The 20,482-nt window shown below is 41.5% G+C and overlaps 1 protein-coding gene across 1 annotated transcript in view; it reads right to left on the reverse strand.

The window, feature by feature from the left end:
* MYO1E (myosin IE) overlaps window positions 1-20,482 on the reverse strand; it is a 240,197-nt gene that overhangs the window by 112,687 nt on the left and 107,028 nt on the right. Inside the window, exons 3-4 of the mRNA XM_004056268.5 lie at window positions 12,335-12,424; window positions 7,197-7,291 (exon numbers count right to left, since the gene is read on the reverse strand). Coding sequence (XP_004056316.1) covers window positions 7,197-7,291; window positions 12,335-12,424 — 185 coding nt within the window. The remainder of the gene's footprint in view (window positions 1-7,196; window positions 7,292-12,334; window positions 12,425-20,482) is intronic.

The following is a 20,482-nucleotide window of genomic DNA, read 5'->3' on the forward strand; positions in this document are numbered from 1 at the left end:
CTGTGCTTGAGAAAGCAGCACGTCTCCTCCCTTGATTTATTTCTTTCAAAATCCAATTTGTGGCCAGGCGCGGTCGCTCACGCCTGTAATCCCAGCACTGTGGGAGGCTGAGGGTGGATCACGAGGTCAAGAGATCAAGACCACCCTGGCCAACATGGTGAAACCCAGTCTCTACTAAAAATACAAAAAAAAATTAGCTGGGTGTGGTGGCAGGTGCCTGTAGTCCCAGCTACTCAGAAGGCTGAGGCAAGAAAATCACTTGAACCTGGGAGGCAGAGGTTGCAGTGAGCTGAGATCACGCCACTGCACTCCAGCCTGGTGACAGAGCAAGACTCTGTCTCAAAAAAAAAAAAAAAAATCCGATTTGTTACACTCATTTCTAGTCTTGAAATGGTCAGGTGCCAGTCCATCCTGTCACCATATCCACTGCGTTGGAAAACATGAGTAAGACTGACAGGAAACTAGAAACGCCGCCTTTATGGGCTGCATTATGCCATCTGAAGTGTCATTTAGACAAAGTCACACCAGGGAAACTGGGAGGTGGAAGTCTAAAACACCACCATAGAAATCAGGTCATCGCTCACTTTTTATTTCCTAATTAAATGACACTAAAGATTCCTAGTCTTTCCAGCCATGCCAGAATCCCTTAGCATGAGGAGGAGGCTTCTCTTCCAGCCTCCAAGAAAATGGTTTTTTTGTTTGTTTTCTGCTCACAAACACATTTTAAAAGGCACCATTCAACTCGGCCCCTAACAGATGGAGCACCTGCCCCATCCAGTGTCAGGGGCTACAAACTTGGCCTTTCCACCCAGAACAGGATTTCCCTGCCTTTCCTCCTCTCCAACATTATTTGGAAGGAAGAGTTCCAAAACCAGTTCCTTCACAGGTGAAAAAGCCAAGGCCCAGACAGGTGTGAGGCGTGCTGCCCAGGGTCAGGTGAGCATGAACCACGGCATGCCAGAGGTTTCCAATTTGCTTTCTCAAAGCAGACAAACCACAGCCCTGGTGCAGAAGAGAATCAACTCAAGGGCTCAGGCTTTTGACCTCGGTGACTGGGCGGTGATGTCTATGCCCCTGGAATGTCCTACCTAAGAGGAGTGCTTTTCCTTTCTTGGGGGCTTTGACCATAGGAGAGTCTGACGATATGATTTATGTCGGGGGCTTTGGGACATACCATCGCAATTCTGACCTCCAACTGGAAACTAAAGGCATTTGCACAAGCCTTCGAGAGCAGCTGGAAACTAAAGGTGGGCCAGGCAGGCTGTGCGTGATTGAGCCCAAACATCAGAGGCTCAGGTGATGTTCTCTGGTTGGCAATACTGTGAGTATTGTCACACCTCATACCGGTAGGAGGTAGCGCTGTCCATGCTCCACAGGGAGAGGAAAACCAGAAGCTCCACCTCTGGACCCTCCCAGACCTCGCCCTCAACCTCTTTTGTTTGGCTCTAATTTGTATCCTCCTTTTGCCAGAACGAAACTGTAATCCTAAGTGTAGGGCTTTTCTGAGTTTTGTGAGTTGTTCTAGTGAATTACTGAACCTGGGGGGGCTGGGGGTAGTGGGAACCCCTGAATTCATGAGGGTGGCCTGGGGAGCCCTGAACATGCAGCTGATGTCTGCAGGGTGGGCAGTCTACTGGAGGCCTGTGCCCTTAACCTGAAGTTTGGCCCAACTCCGGGTAGCTCCTAAATTAAAGCACATCTCCTAAATGAAAACACAGCCACTGCAACAGAAATCCTTGGGAGCAGGTCCTTGAAATCTCTGCCACCTGAACAGCTGGAAACAAGGATCGGAAGTGGGCATCATCCCGCTTCAGTGCAGGTGGACCTTGCAGTGGCAGGTGGAGGGAGACACCTGGGCTGCAGAAGACTGAGGGGGCCTCCAGACTGGCAAGCTCATGTAAGAAGACCATTCCCATCCCCACACGTTTTGGCACACATCCAAAAGGGGGAAAATGTGAGGAAAGAGAAAGGGCAGAGGACTCTATCAGAAAACTCATCCTGGACCCTCATTAAATTCCAGCTAGGAAAATACCTCCTGCCTCTCTAGTAGCCGGTGACCTCCGCTTAGTATCAAACAGAAGCATTTCCTATTAAGCAACCGAATTCAACACGACCCAGGTGTTCCTCCTCATAAAATTTAACTTGCATCTGCATCTGATCAAGTCATTAGATATAACCTTAAATTTGTAGAAAATCCAATTGAAGGAATAAGTATAGTGAGACCAGGAAGAAGCAATTAGACAAATGTAAATGATGTCTGTAGGAAAACTAGTTTTGGTCTCTTCAAAAAGTCAGTGTCATGAAAAAAAAACAGCAGTAATAGGGCAATTGTGGTAGGATAAAAATAAATTTATGATTCATAACCAAATGCATTCAGCGTTACTTGATTTGCATAAACCAGCAGAAAAGGACGTTTGCGACTATTAGAGAAGTTTGAAGTTTTTAGATGATGTTGAAAATGTACTATTAATTACTGAGTTATGATAATAGTCTTGGGATTAGTAAGAAAATGTTTCAATTTCTCAGAGATGCATGTGGAAATATTTAGGGGTAAAATGTCATGAAGTCTATATTTACCTCCAAATACTTCAGATATATATTTACCTTGAAATGCTTCAGTGCTCACGTTTTGCAGTATTGCCTTTGGAACCATGTAAATGTTTTGCATAATTATAAAAACAAAATTACATTTAAAAATGCTAAACAACTGAAATCGTAAATGAAATAAATGAACCCAACTGTAGGTCAGGTTGACATAGAAAAGGATTATTTTAAGTGACTTTTATGAAACCCAGTATTTTGACTGTAAATATTGGATATTTGGACAAAAACCAACAAAGAAATTTTAAAATGAATTCAGTATTGCTACTAATAATATTGGTATTGTGACTTTCTCTAACAGCATTAACAAACTTATTCTATCTGTCTAAAACGCATACAATGCAATGCAAATAATTGCTAATGTATTCAGGAACTAAGATTGTTCAGCATAAGATAAATAGGATACAAAAATTAAAATCAAAGAAATAAAAACTCTGAAATCTTAAAAATTAATTGAAAACAATTTTTCAATTTCATTTTTCTCTTAAAAAGCTCATATTCCCTAGCTTTGTACTTTTAAAGAACTATAGGCACTGACAACACAGGGCAGTGAGCACTCTTGGTGTCCAGTTTAGTGGTCTCTTAATGCCATTTCCCATTAAAACGAACCAAGGCCTAGCGGGGTGCGGTGCCTCGTGCCTGTAATCCCAGCACTTTCAGGAGCTGAGGTAGGCAGATAACTTGAGGTAAGGAGTTCAAGACCAGCCTGGCTAACATGGTGAAACCCTGTCTACTAAAAATGCAAAAGAGGCTGGGCGCAGTGGCTCATGCCTGTAATCCTAGCAATTTGGGAGGCTAAGACAGGCGGATTACCTGAGGTCAGGAGTTTGAGACCAGCCTGGCCAACATGGGGAAACCCCGTCTCTACTGAAAATACAAAAATTAGCCAGATGTGGTGGCGTGCGCCTGTAATCCCAGCTACTCGGGAGGCTGAGGCAGGAGAACTGCTTGAACCCAGGAGGCGGAGGTTGCAATGAGCCAAGATCGTGCCACTGCACTCCAGCCTGGGCGACAGAGTGAGACTCTGTCTCAAAAAAAAAAAAAAGCGAAAGAATTAGCCAGGCATGGTGGTGCATGCCTATAACCCCAGCCACTCAGGAGGCTGAGGCAGGAGAATCGCTTGAACCCAGGAGGCGGAGGATGCGGTGAGCTGAGATCACACCACTGCACTCCATCCTGGATGACAGAATGAGACTTGGTCTCAAAAGAAAAGGAAAAGCAAAGGAAAAAGAAAAGAACCAAGGCCCCTGAAGAGACTGTGGATTCCACGCAGGAAATATACAAGATGAGCTAGAAGATCTTAAAGAAGGAAACCAACAGAGCCTACTGCGGTCATGTCCAAAGGACATAAGAGCTAAGAAAAAAGACTGTCACAGTTCAACAACAGGATCATTTCAGCCTTGAAAAGTATAACTGCAATGTAAACAGGTACAATATTAAAAGTCCACTAGTTGAGTAATACTGAAAATAAAACACATCACCTTGGGAGACTGCTAGGGCACCAATTAATTGTTTTGAAAATAGGTGAGTAATGGCAGTGAATCCAGTGTTTTGTCTAATTTTCCCACATAGTTTTTATTTGAAGGTGACCAAGCAAAAGAACTAATAACTGCAGAAAAATAATAGAATTAGAAAACAACGATTTTTCAACCACTAATTAAACAATGGCTCTGAAATGATTTATAACAGACGGGTTCACTGACAATCTGGACACACGAAGAGAGAGCAACAGGCATGAAGTGCACAGCATCACTGATGAAGTTTCCTTTGCCAAAAACGGAATCTGAGTCTGATCGAGTTTTTTTTTTTTTTTGAGACAGAGTCTCACTCTGTCACCAGGCTTGAGTGCAGTGGTGCAATCTCAGCTCACTGAAATCTCTGCTTCCCGGGTTCAAGCGATTTCCCTGCCTCAGCCTCCCAAGTAGCTGGGACTACAGGCATGCACCGCCATGCCCGGCTAATTTTTTGTATTTTAGTAGAGACGGGGTTTCACCATGTTGGCCAGGATGGTCTTGATCTCCTGACCTCGTAATCTGCCCACCCAAGAGTGCTGGGATCACAGGTGTGAACCACCACTCCCGGCGTCTAATGAAGTTTTTAGATATAACTATTAATTTACAGAAAATGTAGGGGACAATGGAATACTTAAGCAACATCATAGAATACAATTAGGCAATGCCAGACTGTATAGCAAGATCTACAGGACAAACAACCTTTTTTTTTTTTTTTTTTAACAAAGCCAAGAAAACAAAAAGGGGAAGGGAAAATTGTTAAAGACTGAGAGACCTAAGAGACACAGCAACCAGGTGCAGTGTGTAGGCCTTGTTTGGATCCTAAATAAAAATAAACCAACAATAAAAAAGAATTTATAGGAAAATCATGGAATTGGAATACTGATAATATTAGATACTATAGAAGAATTCTTCACGTTTAAGGTGTGATAACAATGATTTCTTAGAGGCACATACTAATTATTGAGGAATAAAGGGGATCTTTGGGTTTGCTTTATTAAAAAAAAAAAACAAACAAAACACCATCTCTGTCGCCTGGCTAGAGTGCAGTGGTTCAAGCACAGCTCACTGTAATCTCAAACTCCTGGGCTCAAGCGATCCCCCTGCCTCAGCCTCCCTAGTAGCTAGGGCTACAGGTGTGCACCACCACACCCAGCTAATTAAAAAAACTTTTTTATGGAGACGGGGTTTGCTATGTTGTCCAGGCTGATCTCCAATTCCTGGCCTCAAGTGATCCTCCTGCCCCCTGGCTTCCCAAAGTGCTAGTATTACATGTACTCTTTTCTTGACCTTGGAAATGAATCTACCGCCATGCCCTGCCAGATTTGCTTTAAGTAATCAAGTGGGACAGAATGGGAGGACCAAATAAAACAGAACTGGCCATATACTGACAACAGTGCAAAATGGATAATAGATATACAGGGACACATTCTACTATTCTTTCTCATTTTGTGTATATTTGTAATTATCCACAATAAAAGGTTTTTTTTTCCCAAAAATGTCTCAGAAAAATTAACTAAAAAAGATGAACACAAATACGTATGATAAGATTGTGAACTGTCAAATTCTAGGTGATGAGAATATGGATGCTTATACTTTCTAGTGTTTGAAAATATTCACAATAGTAAGCAGAGCTTTTTTTTTTCTTGAGATGGAGTCTCACTCTGTCGCCCAGGCTGGACTGCAGTGGCGTGATCTTGGCTCACTGCAGCTTCCGCCTCCTGGGTTCAAGTGATTCTCCTGCCTCAGCCTCCTGAGTATCTGGGACTACAGGCATGTACCACCACGCCTGGCTAATTTTTGTATTTTTAGTAGAGACAGGGTTTCCCCATGTTGCCAAGGTTGGTCTTGAACTCCTGACTTCAAGTGATCTGCCTGTCTCAGCCTCCACTCAGGTATAAGCCTTTTTTTTTGGTTTTGTTTTGTTTTGTTTTTTTGAGACAGGGTCTTGCTCTGTTACCCAGGCTGGAATGCAATGGCACAATCTCAGCTCACTGCAGCCTTGACTTCCCTGGCTCAAGTGATCCTCCCCACTCAGCCTCCCCAGTAGCTGGGACTACAGACAAATGACACCAGACGCCTGGCTAATTTTTATATTTTTTTGTAGAGATGGGGTTTCGCCACGTTGCCCAGGCTGGTCTCAAACTCTGCGGCTTACAGGTGTGAGCCACCCCAACTGGAGTTAGTAAGCAGAATTTTATTTTTTTTTTCCTAGATGGAGTCTCACTCTGTCACTCAGGCTGGAGTACAGTGGCACGATCTCAGCTCACTGCAACCTCCTCATCCCAGGCTCAAGCGATTCTCCCACCTCAGTCTCCCTAGTATCTGGGATTAGAGGCGTGCGCCACCATGCCCAGCTAATTTTTGTAAATAAGCAGAATTTTAAAAGCACTTAAGGCAGGAGTATCCAATCTTTTGGCTCCCCTGGGCCACACTGGAAGAAGAAGAATTGTCTTGGGCCACACATAAAATACACTAACACAAATGATAGCTGAAGAGCTTAAAAAAAAATTGCAAAAAAATCTCATAATGTTTTAAGAAAGTTTACGAATTTGCTTTGGGCCACACTGAAAGCTGTCCTAGGCCGCATGTGGCCCACGGCCTGCAGCCCACAGGTTGGACAAGCTTGACTTAAACCCAGCCAGGATTCAGAGCCATGTCAGACTAGAGGGATTATGAAATGTGGCTACAGACACCTAATGCTGGCAATTACCAGTAATCTTCCCCCAAATTCAATGCAAATGACAAAGTTCACCAAAAATGTTCAAACATGAACTACTAAATTATGAAGGGAAAGAAAAAATAGGGACCTACAGAAAAGGACTTCATCTGACTAAACAGTGAAAACATGTTTATTATACTTACTGCAATCCCATGGAAGCTCAAAAGTTTTATGATATGGAGCTCTATTATATAGAGTTATAAATAAAGCAAGATAAAGCAGCTAACCTGCTTGCTACTCAGACACATTAACCAGGCTGTGATATCAGTAGCTGTTGCAAAACCACTGCTTATCGACCGAAATCCATAACCACAGCATAGTCTCATATCTTCCACGCCCACTGATAAGGATCTTTTTCATACCTGATGATGACGCACTGGTTCTCTCTGTCAATGATCATGTTTCTGTACATATTATCTGCAAGGGCATAGATATGTGGTGGGTTTTCATACTGTGCCTAGAAAAGCAAAAAATAATAATACATAAATAATAATAAAAATTTAAAAATAAAAACAAAATCATGGTCAGATAGGCAATACATTAAATTTCTTTTCCTGAATTTGGAAACGAATCGTGCACTATAGTTCCAATGCCTATCATTACATCTTAAAGGTTGCATGATACAAGAATTCATAAAACTTCCTAGGTCATCAAGGTTACACCCTCACAAAATTAAGACGGAATTTGGAAGCAGTCTCCCATAGGCATATCCATGATTCAGCCTTCCGGATGTGCCCCGTGTCTTTAGACACTCCAACACCCCACCCTTCCACCCACACACGCCTCTGCAGGTGACAGTCCATTTCTAAATGTTTCTGTAGACACTTGGGCAACAGGTCTTTGGAGAGGCCTGCCAAACACCTAGATCTGACTTCTACCAGAATTCTAAACTCTTATGTAATTTTTTCTAAGAGGCCACGTTGTAGATTCTGGAGCCTCAGAGGGAATTAGGTGAGATTATCTATGGATCAGAAAAAATACTTAAATCTTTCCATAAGAAGAGGGCAAGAAGGTGTGGTTCTTTAAAGGGATAAGCTAGTTTGGCCAGTTTGTTTCATCTCTATTGGAAAAAAAAATCCTACCACACTAAGATATTCTCCTGGGTTTGTGATTTCATCTTATGGGATATCTTAGCTATGCACAAATATCAAACTAAATACATTTTCCATGCTTAATAAATTATCAGGCTGACTTCAGCCCTGCTTTATACAATTTCTTGATACCCACCTTCACCACAACCTTAAAAATTACTAAAAAGAGAAATACTTTGTTGAGTATATATGGAGAAAGAACACTCCTAGCCTGTAATCACTCCAAGCTACTGGTAGGCTGAGGCAGAAGAGTTATTTAACCCTAGGACTTGGAGTCTAGTCTCCACACACACACAAAAATTTAATTAGCTGGGTGTGGTAGCACATGCCTGCAGTCCTAGCTACTTGGGAGGCTGAGGTGGGAGGATAGCTTGAGTCCAGGAGTTGGAGGATGCAGCGAGCTACAATTGTGGGAATAATAGCGTCCAAGCTGCAAGTCTCACAGTGTAAATGACGGATGGGAAAGCAATTTGAAAAGACAGAATGATATACAAAGGTGAAGCTTAACTTACTTAATCCATCTTTGGATTAATTTACTTAATCCATTTTATTGTGCAGTGAGTTACTGTAGAAAAGGGGGCCTGGCTGAGAAGTTGCTGCTCACTGCCGTGCTCTGGAAGATGAGAGTTTGGTGGGGAGGGGTTAGGATGAGGGGGTTTTGTATCCAATACCCAGTGTTCTTCCCATGCTGTAGGCAGGGGGCTCATAGCGGGAGCTACCCAGTGAGGGCTGCAAGCTATGCCTAGGACTGGTCACCTAAAGAACCCTGTGCAGGAACCAGAATATGTGATCTCTGCCTTAACCTTATGGTCAGGAGTGGATACCTGGATAGGACCTCAGGATATGGTTTTAAATGGACTTCTAGTCCACAATAAGATTGTGCAGGATTATTATAATTATTATTTTAATTTAACAGAGTTTAACTGAGCAGAGAATGCTTCGTGAATAAGGCCGCCCTGGAACAAGAATAGATTCACAGAGCCTCCAGTGCTGCCATATGCCATAAGATCTTTGGGCAGAAAAAGGAAAGTGATATACAGAAAATGGAAGTGAGGGCTGGCCCTGGCTCAGGCCTGTAATCTCAGCACTTTGGGAGGCTGAGGTGGGAGGATCACTTGAGGTCAGGAGTCCGAGACCAGTCCGGCCAACGTGGCAAAACCCAGTATCTACTAAAAATACAAAAATTAGCAAGGCGTGTTGGCAGATGCCTGTAATCCCAGCTATTCAGGAGGCTGAGGCAGGAGAATTGCTTGAATCCAGGAGGTGGAGGTTGCAGTGAGCTGAGATTGCACTATTGCACTCCAGTCTGGTGAAGAGCGAGACTCCGTCTCAAAACAAAACAAACAAACAAACAAAAAAATATATATCTAGAAAATGGAAGTGAGGTACAGAAACAGCCAGATTAGTTACAGATTAGTTTAGAATTTGCCTTATTTGAACACAGTTTGAATAGTTGGCCACCTTTGATTGGCCAAAACTCAGTGACTGGCAGAAAAGTAGGTTATAGTTTGTTTATACATCTGGTTAGGCTACAGTTCACTGTGTACAGAGAAACATTTAGGGCTGGGTGTGATGGCTAATGCCTGTAATCCCAGCACTTTTGGAGGCAAGGCCAGAGGATCACTTGAACCCAGCAGTTCCAGATCAACCTGGGCAACATAGTGAGACCTCCTCTCTACAAAAAAGAAACAAAATTAGCTGGACATGGTGGTGTGTGCCTGTAGTCCCAGCTATTTGCTTGGGAAGCTGCGGTCGGGGGATCGCTTGAGTCCTGGAGGTGGAGGTTCCTGTGAGCCAAGATCACAGCACTGCGCTTCAGCGTGGGTGACAGAGTGAGACTTTGTTTCAAAAGAAAAAAGAAAAGAAGAAAACATTTAGACCCAACTTAAAATATGTAAGGAGGCACCTTAGGCTAAACTTAATTTAACAATTCCCCTCTCTTGTTTTTTTTGTTTTTGTTTTTAAATAGAGACGGGGTCTCACCATGTTGCCCAGGCTGGTCTTGAACTCCTGGGCTCCAGTGATCCTCCCACCTTGGCTTCCCAATGTGCTGGGATTATAGGCATGAGCCACCATGCCCAGTCCAATTTCCCTCTTTTGGTCATCCTCTCAATTTTGAGATACTGACCAAAACTTTAGGCACTGATGTCACTCTGTCACCATTTAAAAATGTACTTACTTGTTCTCAAATATCATTGAGAAATAACAGAACAGTAGGGTTTGTAAGACTAGAACAAAGACTCTAGGTTACTTTTTGTAAGGGTTAGAGTAGAGTGGACCTCCTCCTGCTGGCATCTCCTGGTCTGTTTCTTTAAAGTTTCGATTGTGTCACATGTAACATGAGTGACTCCATGTTGGTTTGGTTTGGTCTGGTCTGTCAGGGGCTACTGCATGAGATCAGTCCAAAACAATGGACTCTCATAATTTTGTTTAAAAATTCCCCTCTTTAGGTCAGGTTCTCACTTAGGTGAGAGTGTCACCAAAACTTAGCCCTTAGCACCCCTCTCAGTTACCATCATTTTGGGTTTCTGGTCTCAAGTGCACAAACATCATTAATGACTCTTTGAAAATGAGAAAGTAGAGGACTGTAAGAAAGACACAAAGATGGAAAATGGAAGGAAATGGAGTGGAAAGCAAGCTATGGGCAATGGGGGAAAGTCATTGCCCAGTAAGGCTTCAACGCTGCTGAACTGTCATGCTTGACCTTTGCATGTCACTCTATATTTTCCAAACTGGTTTCCTATCTGTGGTCTTATTGAACCTCTCAGCTATCTGTGACAAAACTATAGAGTGGGCATTTCCTTTACCTGATTCTTCCCTCCCCTGAGACTCTCAGTCATTAGGACCTGACTTCAACTCCTAGCTCCACCACTCAGTAGATTTTAGTACTTCACCTCTCTGAGCCTCAGTTTCCTCATCTGTGAAATGGAGATAGATGTTATGACACAGCCAGCATCCAGGGCTGTTTTATTATTGCTGCAAGTATAACATAGTACATGGCACTCAGTAAATAGCAGTTTTACAATAATCTGTTACCATTAGCAGTAAAATTGAGCATATTTTTTAGAAATTCTACATTTCCTTAAAGAGAACACTTCAAAAGATAAATGGTCTAAAAGGGACGTGTATACAGCAACCCTTTTCAGAAAACTGGAGAGAAACACACATGCACAGCACTTCCATCTACAGCGCCTTGGCTGTCATTGAGGACGCCAAGCCAGCTCTGTGCGCCTGCTGATCAGGGCACTAGGGCAGGGCCAGCCTCTGCTGACAGTGTTTCCCTTGTGCTGGGCTCCCATAAAGGCAGCATTATCAAAGGTCTTTCGCGTGGCAGCCTCCTTCGGCTCCAGCTACCAGCACCATTCATCTGGCAACAATGGGGTGGGCTCTTGCTCTGGGTAAATTGCCTTCCACTTCAACTGATGAATTTGTGTGGGCTCTCTTTTGTTTGCTTTTTAGGGGTCAGGATTAATGAATACTCTTGTGCTTCTGCTGCAGTGGGAAGGAAAAGGAAAGGAAAAAGATGCAGAGATGGGGAGGCCTGGGGAAGTGATGAACCACAGAATAAAATATATTAAGGAGAATTACAGCTTCCATTTTTACTATACAACTGAAATGGCTATGGAGCTGATTATAAATAGGAACCAGGGTCAAATTAATAAATGAAGTAATACAAGATTCATTTTTCATGTTGAAGTCATAGTCATAGTTTAACAATGGTTCTGATTCTGCAAATCAGTACCCATTGCTCTATTTTTTTACCCATAACTGATTTTTATTCCTTAGATTTTTGTGGCATATATGGAAGCAGGAAGATCCCTAAGCTGTAGGTCCTACATCCTATTTAACTAATTTTCTATGCAAATAAGGCTCAAATATTAGACAGTCCTAAGCTTTTTTGAGCTCTGCTCTAAAAAGCAGATCATTGGCCAGGCGTGGTGGCTCACCAGCACTTTGGGAGGCTGAGGCAGGTGGATCACCTGAGGTCAGGCGTTCAAGACTAGCCTGACCAACATGGTGAAATACCGTCTCTACTAAAAATACAAAATTAGCCAGGTGTGGTGGCGCGTGCCTGTAATCTCAGCTACTTGGGAGGCTGAGGCAGGAGAATTGTTTGAACCCAGAAGGCGGAGGTTGCCGTGAGCGGAGATCATGCCATTGCACTCCAGCCTGGGCAACAAGAGCAAAATTCTGTCTCAAAAAAAAAAAATAATAATAAAATAAAAATAATAAAAATTTAAAAATAAAAATAAAAAGCAGATCATTAAAAATCAAACAATGTCACTCAAGTTTCTCCAATAAAAAATTCATAATAGAAAAGTGCAAAAGTACTGCTAACTTCAAGAAAAACCATGTCTGCATCATAAAAGCCCTAAATAAGATAGTAATTTATGTGACACGTAACTTACCGCTCCTTGGTACATTTCAATTTCCTTTTCCCCAAAATATGGCATCTGCTTGAAAGGGTTGACTGAGATTAATACAGATCCTATATATGTCTGAATTTAACTCAGTTAAGGTCCATCATTAATCTTCATAGCTACACATTTTTCAAATTAAGTAACCAGATGTTATCAAGAATTCGTAATGACTGTCCAAGTGGAAAGCTTGTGTACTTGTTTTCTAAAAGATTACAGGTAAAGACGAAAGCAATCATCCAACTAGCACAGGCTTTATTCCTCCTAAGGAAGAGTAATAAATTACCAAGGTGCTACAAAATGAAATCATTATTTTAAATGAACTAAAGCACATTCTTTCAAGATGGGTGACACGTACAGCAAGGAGAAAAGAAAACAAAACAAAAATGGCCAAAGAGTGAGAAAAGCAGTTATCAGTCCTCCCCTCAAATGATATGCATTTTTTCCTTTGAACTTTCGTATCCATTAGGTACACTAAAAACATATTCATCAGCCGGGCGTGGTGGCTCATGCCTGCAATCCCAGCACTTTGGGAGGCTGAGGTGGGGAGATCATTTGAGGTCAGGAGCTCGAGACCAGCCTGGCCGACATGGTGAAACTCCGTCTCTACTAAAAATACAAAAATTAGCCAGCTGTGGTGGCACACGCCTGTAGTCCCTGCTACTGTACTCAGGAGGCTGAGGCAGGAGAATCGTCTGAACCCATGAGGCGGAGGTTGCAGTAAGCCAAGATCATGTCATTGCACTCCAGCCTGGGCAACATAGTGAGACTCTTGTCTCCAAAAAAAAAATAAAAAAAAAAATTCATCTACTTATTTAACAAATACAGGGATACAAGATGAACTAACAGCTCTGTTCTCCAGAAGCTTAGAGGAATTAAAAGGCATCAATGAGGTAATTTTCTGGCCAGGTGCAGTGGCTCATGCCTGTACTCCCAGCATGTTAGAAGGCTGAGGGGGTGGATCGCTTTAGGCCAGGAGTTTGAGGCCAGCCTGGGCAACATAGCAAAACTCCATCTCTTTAAAAAAAAAAAAAAAAAAAAAAAAAAAAAAATTAGCCAGGCATGGGGGCGTGTGCCTGCAGTCCCAGCTACTGGGGAGGCTGAGGCGGGAGGACTGCTTGAGGCCAGGAGGCGGAGGTTGCAGTGAGCCCAGATCAGAGGTTACAGCAAGCCAAGATCACATCACCGCATTCCAGCCTGGGTGACAGAAAGAGACCTTGTCTCAAAATAACAGTAATAATCATAAATAAGGTAGTTTTCAGAGAAGAAAATTATAAACCCACCTACATCAGGTTCAGGGAAAGAAGGTATTATTTCTGCTTGGGGAATACAAGATGGCCTCTCAGAGAGGCTATGCTTATGCTGGGCCTTAAAAATTTTACACAACACATTTTAATATATGAAAATAAATGAAGACTTATGATCACATGAAAAATATTTCCAATTATTCATTCAACAATCAACTAATTTGAATTGGGTGCTTACTTAACATGCCAGGCACTGTTTTAGATGCTCGGGATATGACAGGGAACAAAATAAATAGAATATATATAACTTCTTGACTTCATGGAGAGAATAAATATAACTTCTTGACTTCATGCAGAAAAAAAAATCTAAACAACAAACACACAGAGACATTCAAAACCGTTTCTTTCAATGATCAATTTCAAGGTGTTTAGAAATTTTACAAATAAATTGTTAAACAGAAAGTTATTTACAAATATACACTTTTAGATAAAGACTTAAAACTATGAGATTTCCTCCCACAGGGGAACATTTTTATATTTACATATTAAGACCTGTGTACCATGAAAACCAGCCCAGGTGTTCAGTCAGATTGGCTGGTGCTGATGGAGATAAAATAGGACCTACCTGATAGTCTCACTTTACTTAAATAATTGTAGAACACTCAGCACTGTGAGCACAGCACATAGTAATGGCTTTTCCTTAATTAATATCCTCTAAGGCACATGTTGCATCATTTATCTCAAATCATGATGCATGTTTCAAGTGTGGCTTAACATGCCAGGCGCTGTTTTAGAGGCAATGGTTTGTTAGTTTCTATTAGACACAGTGTTATTATTACTGAATACAAATCAATGTGAGATGGATCATATAATCATATAATTTTTTTAAGATAATATTTTAGATTACTGTGTGTATACAAAGGTAAGCATGCAGAATGACATGATTGTGATTTTACTTCTCTTTGTCACTGACCAGAAAGATCTTCATACTTGAAGGGGTGGAACATGAATTGCTATTAGGGAAGATGAAGTGGTTTTAAGACCACTTAGCAGTGCCCAGTTCTGGTCTAAGGGCAGGCCATAGTGCTAAGAGAAAATGCTGATGAGACAGTGAGTGAGCCATAACTGAAAATTACTGAAGAGTTATGGAAGCAGGCCCATGGAAAATGTATTCCCAATTGCCAAAGTCAGATGAGGCCAATGATAGATTAGTGAAAATTTAGGACACATACATGTACTGTTAAAATTATCAAGCAGGTAAGACGTCCATGATGCCGTAGCCAAGACTCAATAAGGGGTTATAAAATTAATTAAACACACATACATTTACATCTTAGCACCAAATAACAACCTATTTGACTTCAGGTTGACTGTCCCTTATCCAAAATGCTTTTTGCAGATTGTGCGTTTTTTCATATTTTGGAAAGTTTGCATTACACTCACCACCAGTTCAGCATCCCTAACCCAAAAATCCAAAATCGAAATGCTCTGAAGAGCATTGTGTCAATTATCAAAACATTTCAAACTTTGCAGCATTTCAAATTTGGAATTTTCAGATTAAGGATACTCAGCCTGTACGGGGAAACTGAGGCATGGAGAAATTTTAAAAGTTGCTTAAGGTCACACACTATAAGTGGCAGAGCTAGGATTCAAACTCAGGCAGTCTGGATCCCACGCCCATACTCTTAATCAAAAGCTAGAATGTCTAAGATAAGCAGGTACTGTTGTGTTAATATTATGATTGGTAGCCAGATTTAGCAAATAAAAACACAGAAAACTAGTTAAATTGGAAAGTCATTCAAACAAGAATTTTTTTAAGTATGTTCCAAATAAGTATGTTCCCCAGTAATATTTGGTACATACTTATAGTAAAAAGTAACTTGTTGTTTATCTGAAATTCAGACTTAACCAGCAGTCCTGAATTTTATCTGGCAACCCTAAATTGGCAGCCTCTTCTAACTTAGATTCTGTGATGCTTTGCATACTCGAAAACCTAATTCCCTTAGGTGGATTTTTAAAGTATCTTTTCTAATTGGTAAGGACCTAATCAAAATTGAATGAACGAGCGGGGTGTGGTGGCTCAAGCCTGTAGTCCTAGCACTTTGGGAGAATAAGGTGGGTGGATCCCTTGAGCTCAGGAGTTCGAAACCAGCCTGGGCAATCTAGTGAGACCTCATCTCTACAAAAAAAATTTTAAAAATTAGCCAGGCATGTTGGTTGGTACGTGCCTGTAGTTCCTGCTGAGGTGGGAGGATTGCTTAAGCCAAGCAGGTCGAGGTTGCAGTGAGCCATGATCATGCCACTGCACTCCAGCCTGGGCAACAGAGCCAGACCCTGGCTCCCAAAAAAGAAAACAAACAAACAATTAATGAATGAAGTAATAATGATTCTTATGGTAAACCCAATTTTAAAGAAATACAGCACTGCTAGAACCATCTCCACTTCAGAAGAGGAAGATGTTTATTTCATGTCTACATCCATCCCCACGGAAAAACAAAGACGCAAATAAGCTCCTTCCATGGAGGAGGGTACTCGTTCCCTTAGTTGTAAAGGGAATGTGGTTACTGCCGCCTTGTCCTAGACAAACTGATCACTGCACACAAAGAATAAAGGGCTGCCCTCAGGGCAACAGACAAAGGTACCACCTCCCCACCAATCCCTTGGTTACTCAATAAATATGAATTCAGTTGCATATGAGCTCCTAAAGTGACCAACATTTTAAAAACTGTTAATTTGCTATATAAAGAGATATCTCATTAAGTCTTGATTTTGCACCAAGTAGATTACATAAATTCTGATTAGGGCCTGGTTAAGGAGATATTCAGGAAAAAAAAAATTTATTTTGGACTATTCTAGGCCAATCGTGAATCAATGACTCAGGTCAGAATGAAATGAAGAGGGAAATTTGTACCTGCTCCCTAAATTTATCAGTAGGGTTCTTGGGGATAATACTATTTGGGAAGATACCTAAAAAATAAAGTTTGGTTTAAAATGGCTGTTTCTGGTTGGGTGCTATAATCACAACACTGTGGGAGGACAAGTGGGATGATTGCTTGAGTCCAGGAGTTCGAGACCAGCCTGGGCAATATATTGAGACCCCCCATCTCCTAAAAAAAAAAAAAAAAAATTGCCAGGGATGGTGGTCTTCACTTGTAGTCCCAGCTACTTGGGAGGCTGAGGTGGGAGGATCACTTAGGCCTGGGAAGGCAAGGCTGCAGCGAGCTGTGATCATGCCATTGCTCTCCAGCTTAGGCGACAGAGAAAATAAAATAAAATAAAAATTTTTTTAAAAAGTCTCAAAAAATAAAATGGCTGTTTCTACAGAAAAACTAAGGAGAATTTAATTGATTTAAAGAAAATAAACATATTGTAGTTATTTCCGGTGAGAGTTTGGAATAATTGTTTATCTAAACAATTCTCACCTTTTCCACCTTGCTATGTCTGCAGATACCTTAGCTATTTTCCGGACACCTGTGCTCTCCTGCTGGTTTGGGAACTCCAGGTAATTCCAACAATGCTCACTCCCACTCCTGTTGCATAATTCAGGTGTGCCTCTGGGAAAAGCCGTTCGGATCATTGTCTTTACCCACATAATCCTTGGTGGTGAAGGTGTGGCCTAAGGTTAATTTTCAAACTGCATAAAGATATGAAGCTATGATACCAAAAAACAGAAGGAAAAAAATGCCAATTATTTAAAAGACTCTGGGAGACAGAAGAAACCCAAGATATCTTTAACTGATGGGTTCCCAAATGCCTGCCCGTGGATCTATCAGTTTTCATTGACCTGCAGCAAGAATGACAAAAAAACAAACAATGCACTGAATTTTTCATAAAGCTTAATTTATTCAAAATAAAGAAACTGTCCTTTATTCTTAGATTATGTCCTTCCTACGTTTTTGGTGTAAAAATATTCTTTCTTTTATTAAATGTGATGGCAGTACAACTTTCAAATTTTGTTTGTTTTTTGTTTTGCTGTTCTTTTTTTTTTTTTTTTTTTTTTTTTTTTTTTTGAGACGGAGTCTCGGTCTGTCACCCGGATGGAGTGCAGTGGTGTGATCTTGGCTCATTGCAAGCTCCGCCTCCCAGGTTCACACCATTCTCCTGCCTCAGCCTCCGGAGTAGCTGGGACTACAGGCACCCACCACCACGCCCGGCTAATTTTTTACATTTTTAGTAGAGACGGAGTTTCACCTTGTTAGCCAGGATGATCTCGATCTCCTGACCTTGTGATCCGCCCGCCTTGGCCTCCCAAAGTGCTGGGATTACAGGCGTGAGCCACCGTGCCCAGCCTCAAATGTTTGTTTTTAATAGTCTTATTAGGCAATGCTAAGAGTTGAACTTTTAAAATCTTTTTTTTTTTTTTTTTTAGGTGGAGTCTTGCTCTGTCACCAGGCCGGAGTGCAGTGGTGCAATCTCGGCTCACTGCAACCTCCGCCTCTCGGGTTCAAGCAATTCTCCTGCCTCAGCCTCCCGAGTAGCCGGGACTACAGGCATGCGCCACTACGCCCGGCTAATTTTGTATTTATAGTAGAGACGGGGTGTCACCATGTTGGCCAAGATGGTCTCAATCTCCTGACCTCATGATCCACCTGCCTCAGCCTCCCAAAGTGCTGGGATTACAGGCATGAGCCACTGTGCCCAGCCGGTTAAAATCTATTTGAATAGTCAGTGAATTTCCCAAAACCACCTACGCTGGTCGAGTGGACTTCCTTGGGTTCATCCCTGAGGTAGCACAGGGAGGTGAGTTGACTTCCCCAGAGTCACGTGGAGAACGGGGGGCTGGAACTCGAGGCTTTGGCTCCAGCCCAGCGTCTGTCTTGCTATATAGCATGCTGCCCCTCCAGTGAACTGGATGCCAAGGGCCAGACCTCACTCGGAACAACTACGCTGCTTTGAAATCTAGTGGGTCTGGCACGAAAATCTGGACTCCTAATTCAAGGATTAAAAATGCCAAACATACCTGAGTGCGGTCTTTGAGTAAAAACAAGTTTGGAGAAAGTTGGACCGAATGAGCACAGAGTGCTTTGAGCAGGAACTCTTTTCGTCGGCCAAGTGGTCAGAAGTGCTCTCTCCCCACGCACCATAGAGAACACTGTAATGTTTTCCTCATAGATCTTACAGTGTAATTGTAAAAAGTGTGGCAACATTGATGACAAACAGATGGCAAATTAAACCTTGTCACAGGACAAATAACTCAAAAATATGGAGTTTTATTGGTAAACGATGTCAGCATTTTCTAAGTGGATTCTTTTTTCCTAATGTAGAAGAAATGTGCATTCAGCCTGAATGCAGTAACAATCGATCGCCCCAAATGCTGACTTTCAACACAAGACAATGTGCAGGAATTAGACATAGAAGGGATAAACTGAGCAATTTTATAACTCAATGCGAAATCAAGTCTCTTCTCGTCTTAACATTTAAACATAGGAGAGGAAAAAACTCAACTCTTACTTACAGTAATGCCATTCTATTATAATATTCCCTTAACATTGAAGTGTTAAAGGATGCTTTTATCACTTAGCAGAGGAAGACTTGCAGCAGAGCCCCTGTATTATTTCACAAACATCCATCAAGCTCCCTCAAAGCTGAAAGCTACTCTGTCTAATGATAGAAAGCACATTTATGCTGGGCTTCCCATATATTGAGTGGGTAGAGATTTCTAAAACATAAAGTCATTAGTGGTCAAGTAACTCATTTCCTTGGTAGAACACACGATTAGTCAGTCATCGATTCAAAGGCATTAATTTAAAGGCACATAAACAGCCCTCTCTGTGTGAGTCATTTAAAAATTCTGTTGTCTGAATTTAAAAAGCAAGTCTTAACAGTCAACAAATTGTCAATGAATACTTAATACAACGCACCATGCCAAAAATTATGCAGAAAACCAAGAAATACATGAGGCAGGATGATGCCATTTTTGTTAAAATTAACAAGAAAGCACACATATATGCATGGCCATATGTGGTAAAACTGAAAGCTCTACACCAAGAGATTAATAAGAACTAACCTTTGGTGATGGGTTCTGGTTGACTTTGGTATTTTTTTTTTTTTTTTTGCTTGACTGCATGGTATGAGCCATGTTAAATGAACCTATATTGCTCTAAAGGGTTTTTATATGCTGCTTTTTGAAGAAGATATACAAGAGATAGTCCCTGCTTCTGGTGTTTTGGGAGTAAACAATCGTGATTGGGAGGAGTGAGGCCGCCTGGAGTTATGAAGGACTGACTACGGACATCCTTTGTTTCTTTTTATACTCAGCTTACCAAAAAACCGTATTTCCATCTTTATAATGCAGTAAGTCCAGCCCACATTCCAAGAACATTTCAAAATATAATTTGTACAACTACTACATTCAGTGGAAATGAAGACTTCTATGGGCTTGTCAATCCTCCATTTATAACGGTTTCCGTGGCAAAATGCATTTTAATTTCCAATAAACAAGTTTACAGTTGAATTTTTGGAAAATAACTCGGAAATATGCGAAGCACTTACACACCTGCCCTAGTGCGTGGTAATAATGACTCATACTTACTGTTTACTTGCTGCATTCTTTATTTGGTTTCACCCTACAGCAGCCTTACGTGGGAGATTTTATTATTACTCCCATTTTACAGGTACGGAAAGCAAGGCACAGAGGTCACAAAACGTTACGGTCACCAAATCTATGCAGAGCAAGGTTTGAAGCCAGACAGTCCAGATCCACATCCTGCCACCCAGCTCCTTCTAATCAATTATCTGCCAGTTTTCATGGGCTGTGGGCGCTGCACATAAAAGTGATTAACATTTTTTGACGGTGTGAAGTCCGGATAAAGTAAGCATATTTCAGTATTTTGACCAAATAAAATAAAAACCTGCAACTGAACATAACTGTTTTTGTACAATTCAATTAAAT

This window comes from Gorilla gorilla, chromosome 16, assembly GCF_029281585.2.
Source record: "Gorilla gorilla gorilla isolate KB3781 chromosome 16, NHGRI_mGorGor1-v2.1_pri, whole genome shotgun sequence".
NCBI lineage: Eukaryota > Metazoa > Chordata > Mammalia > Primates > Hominidae > Gorilla > Gorilla gorilla.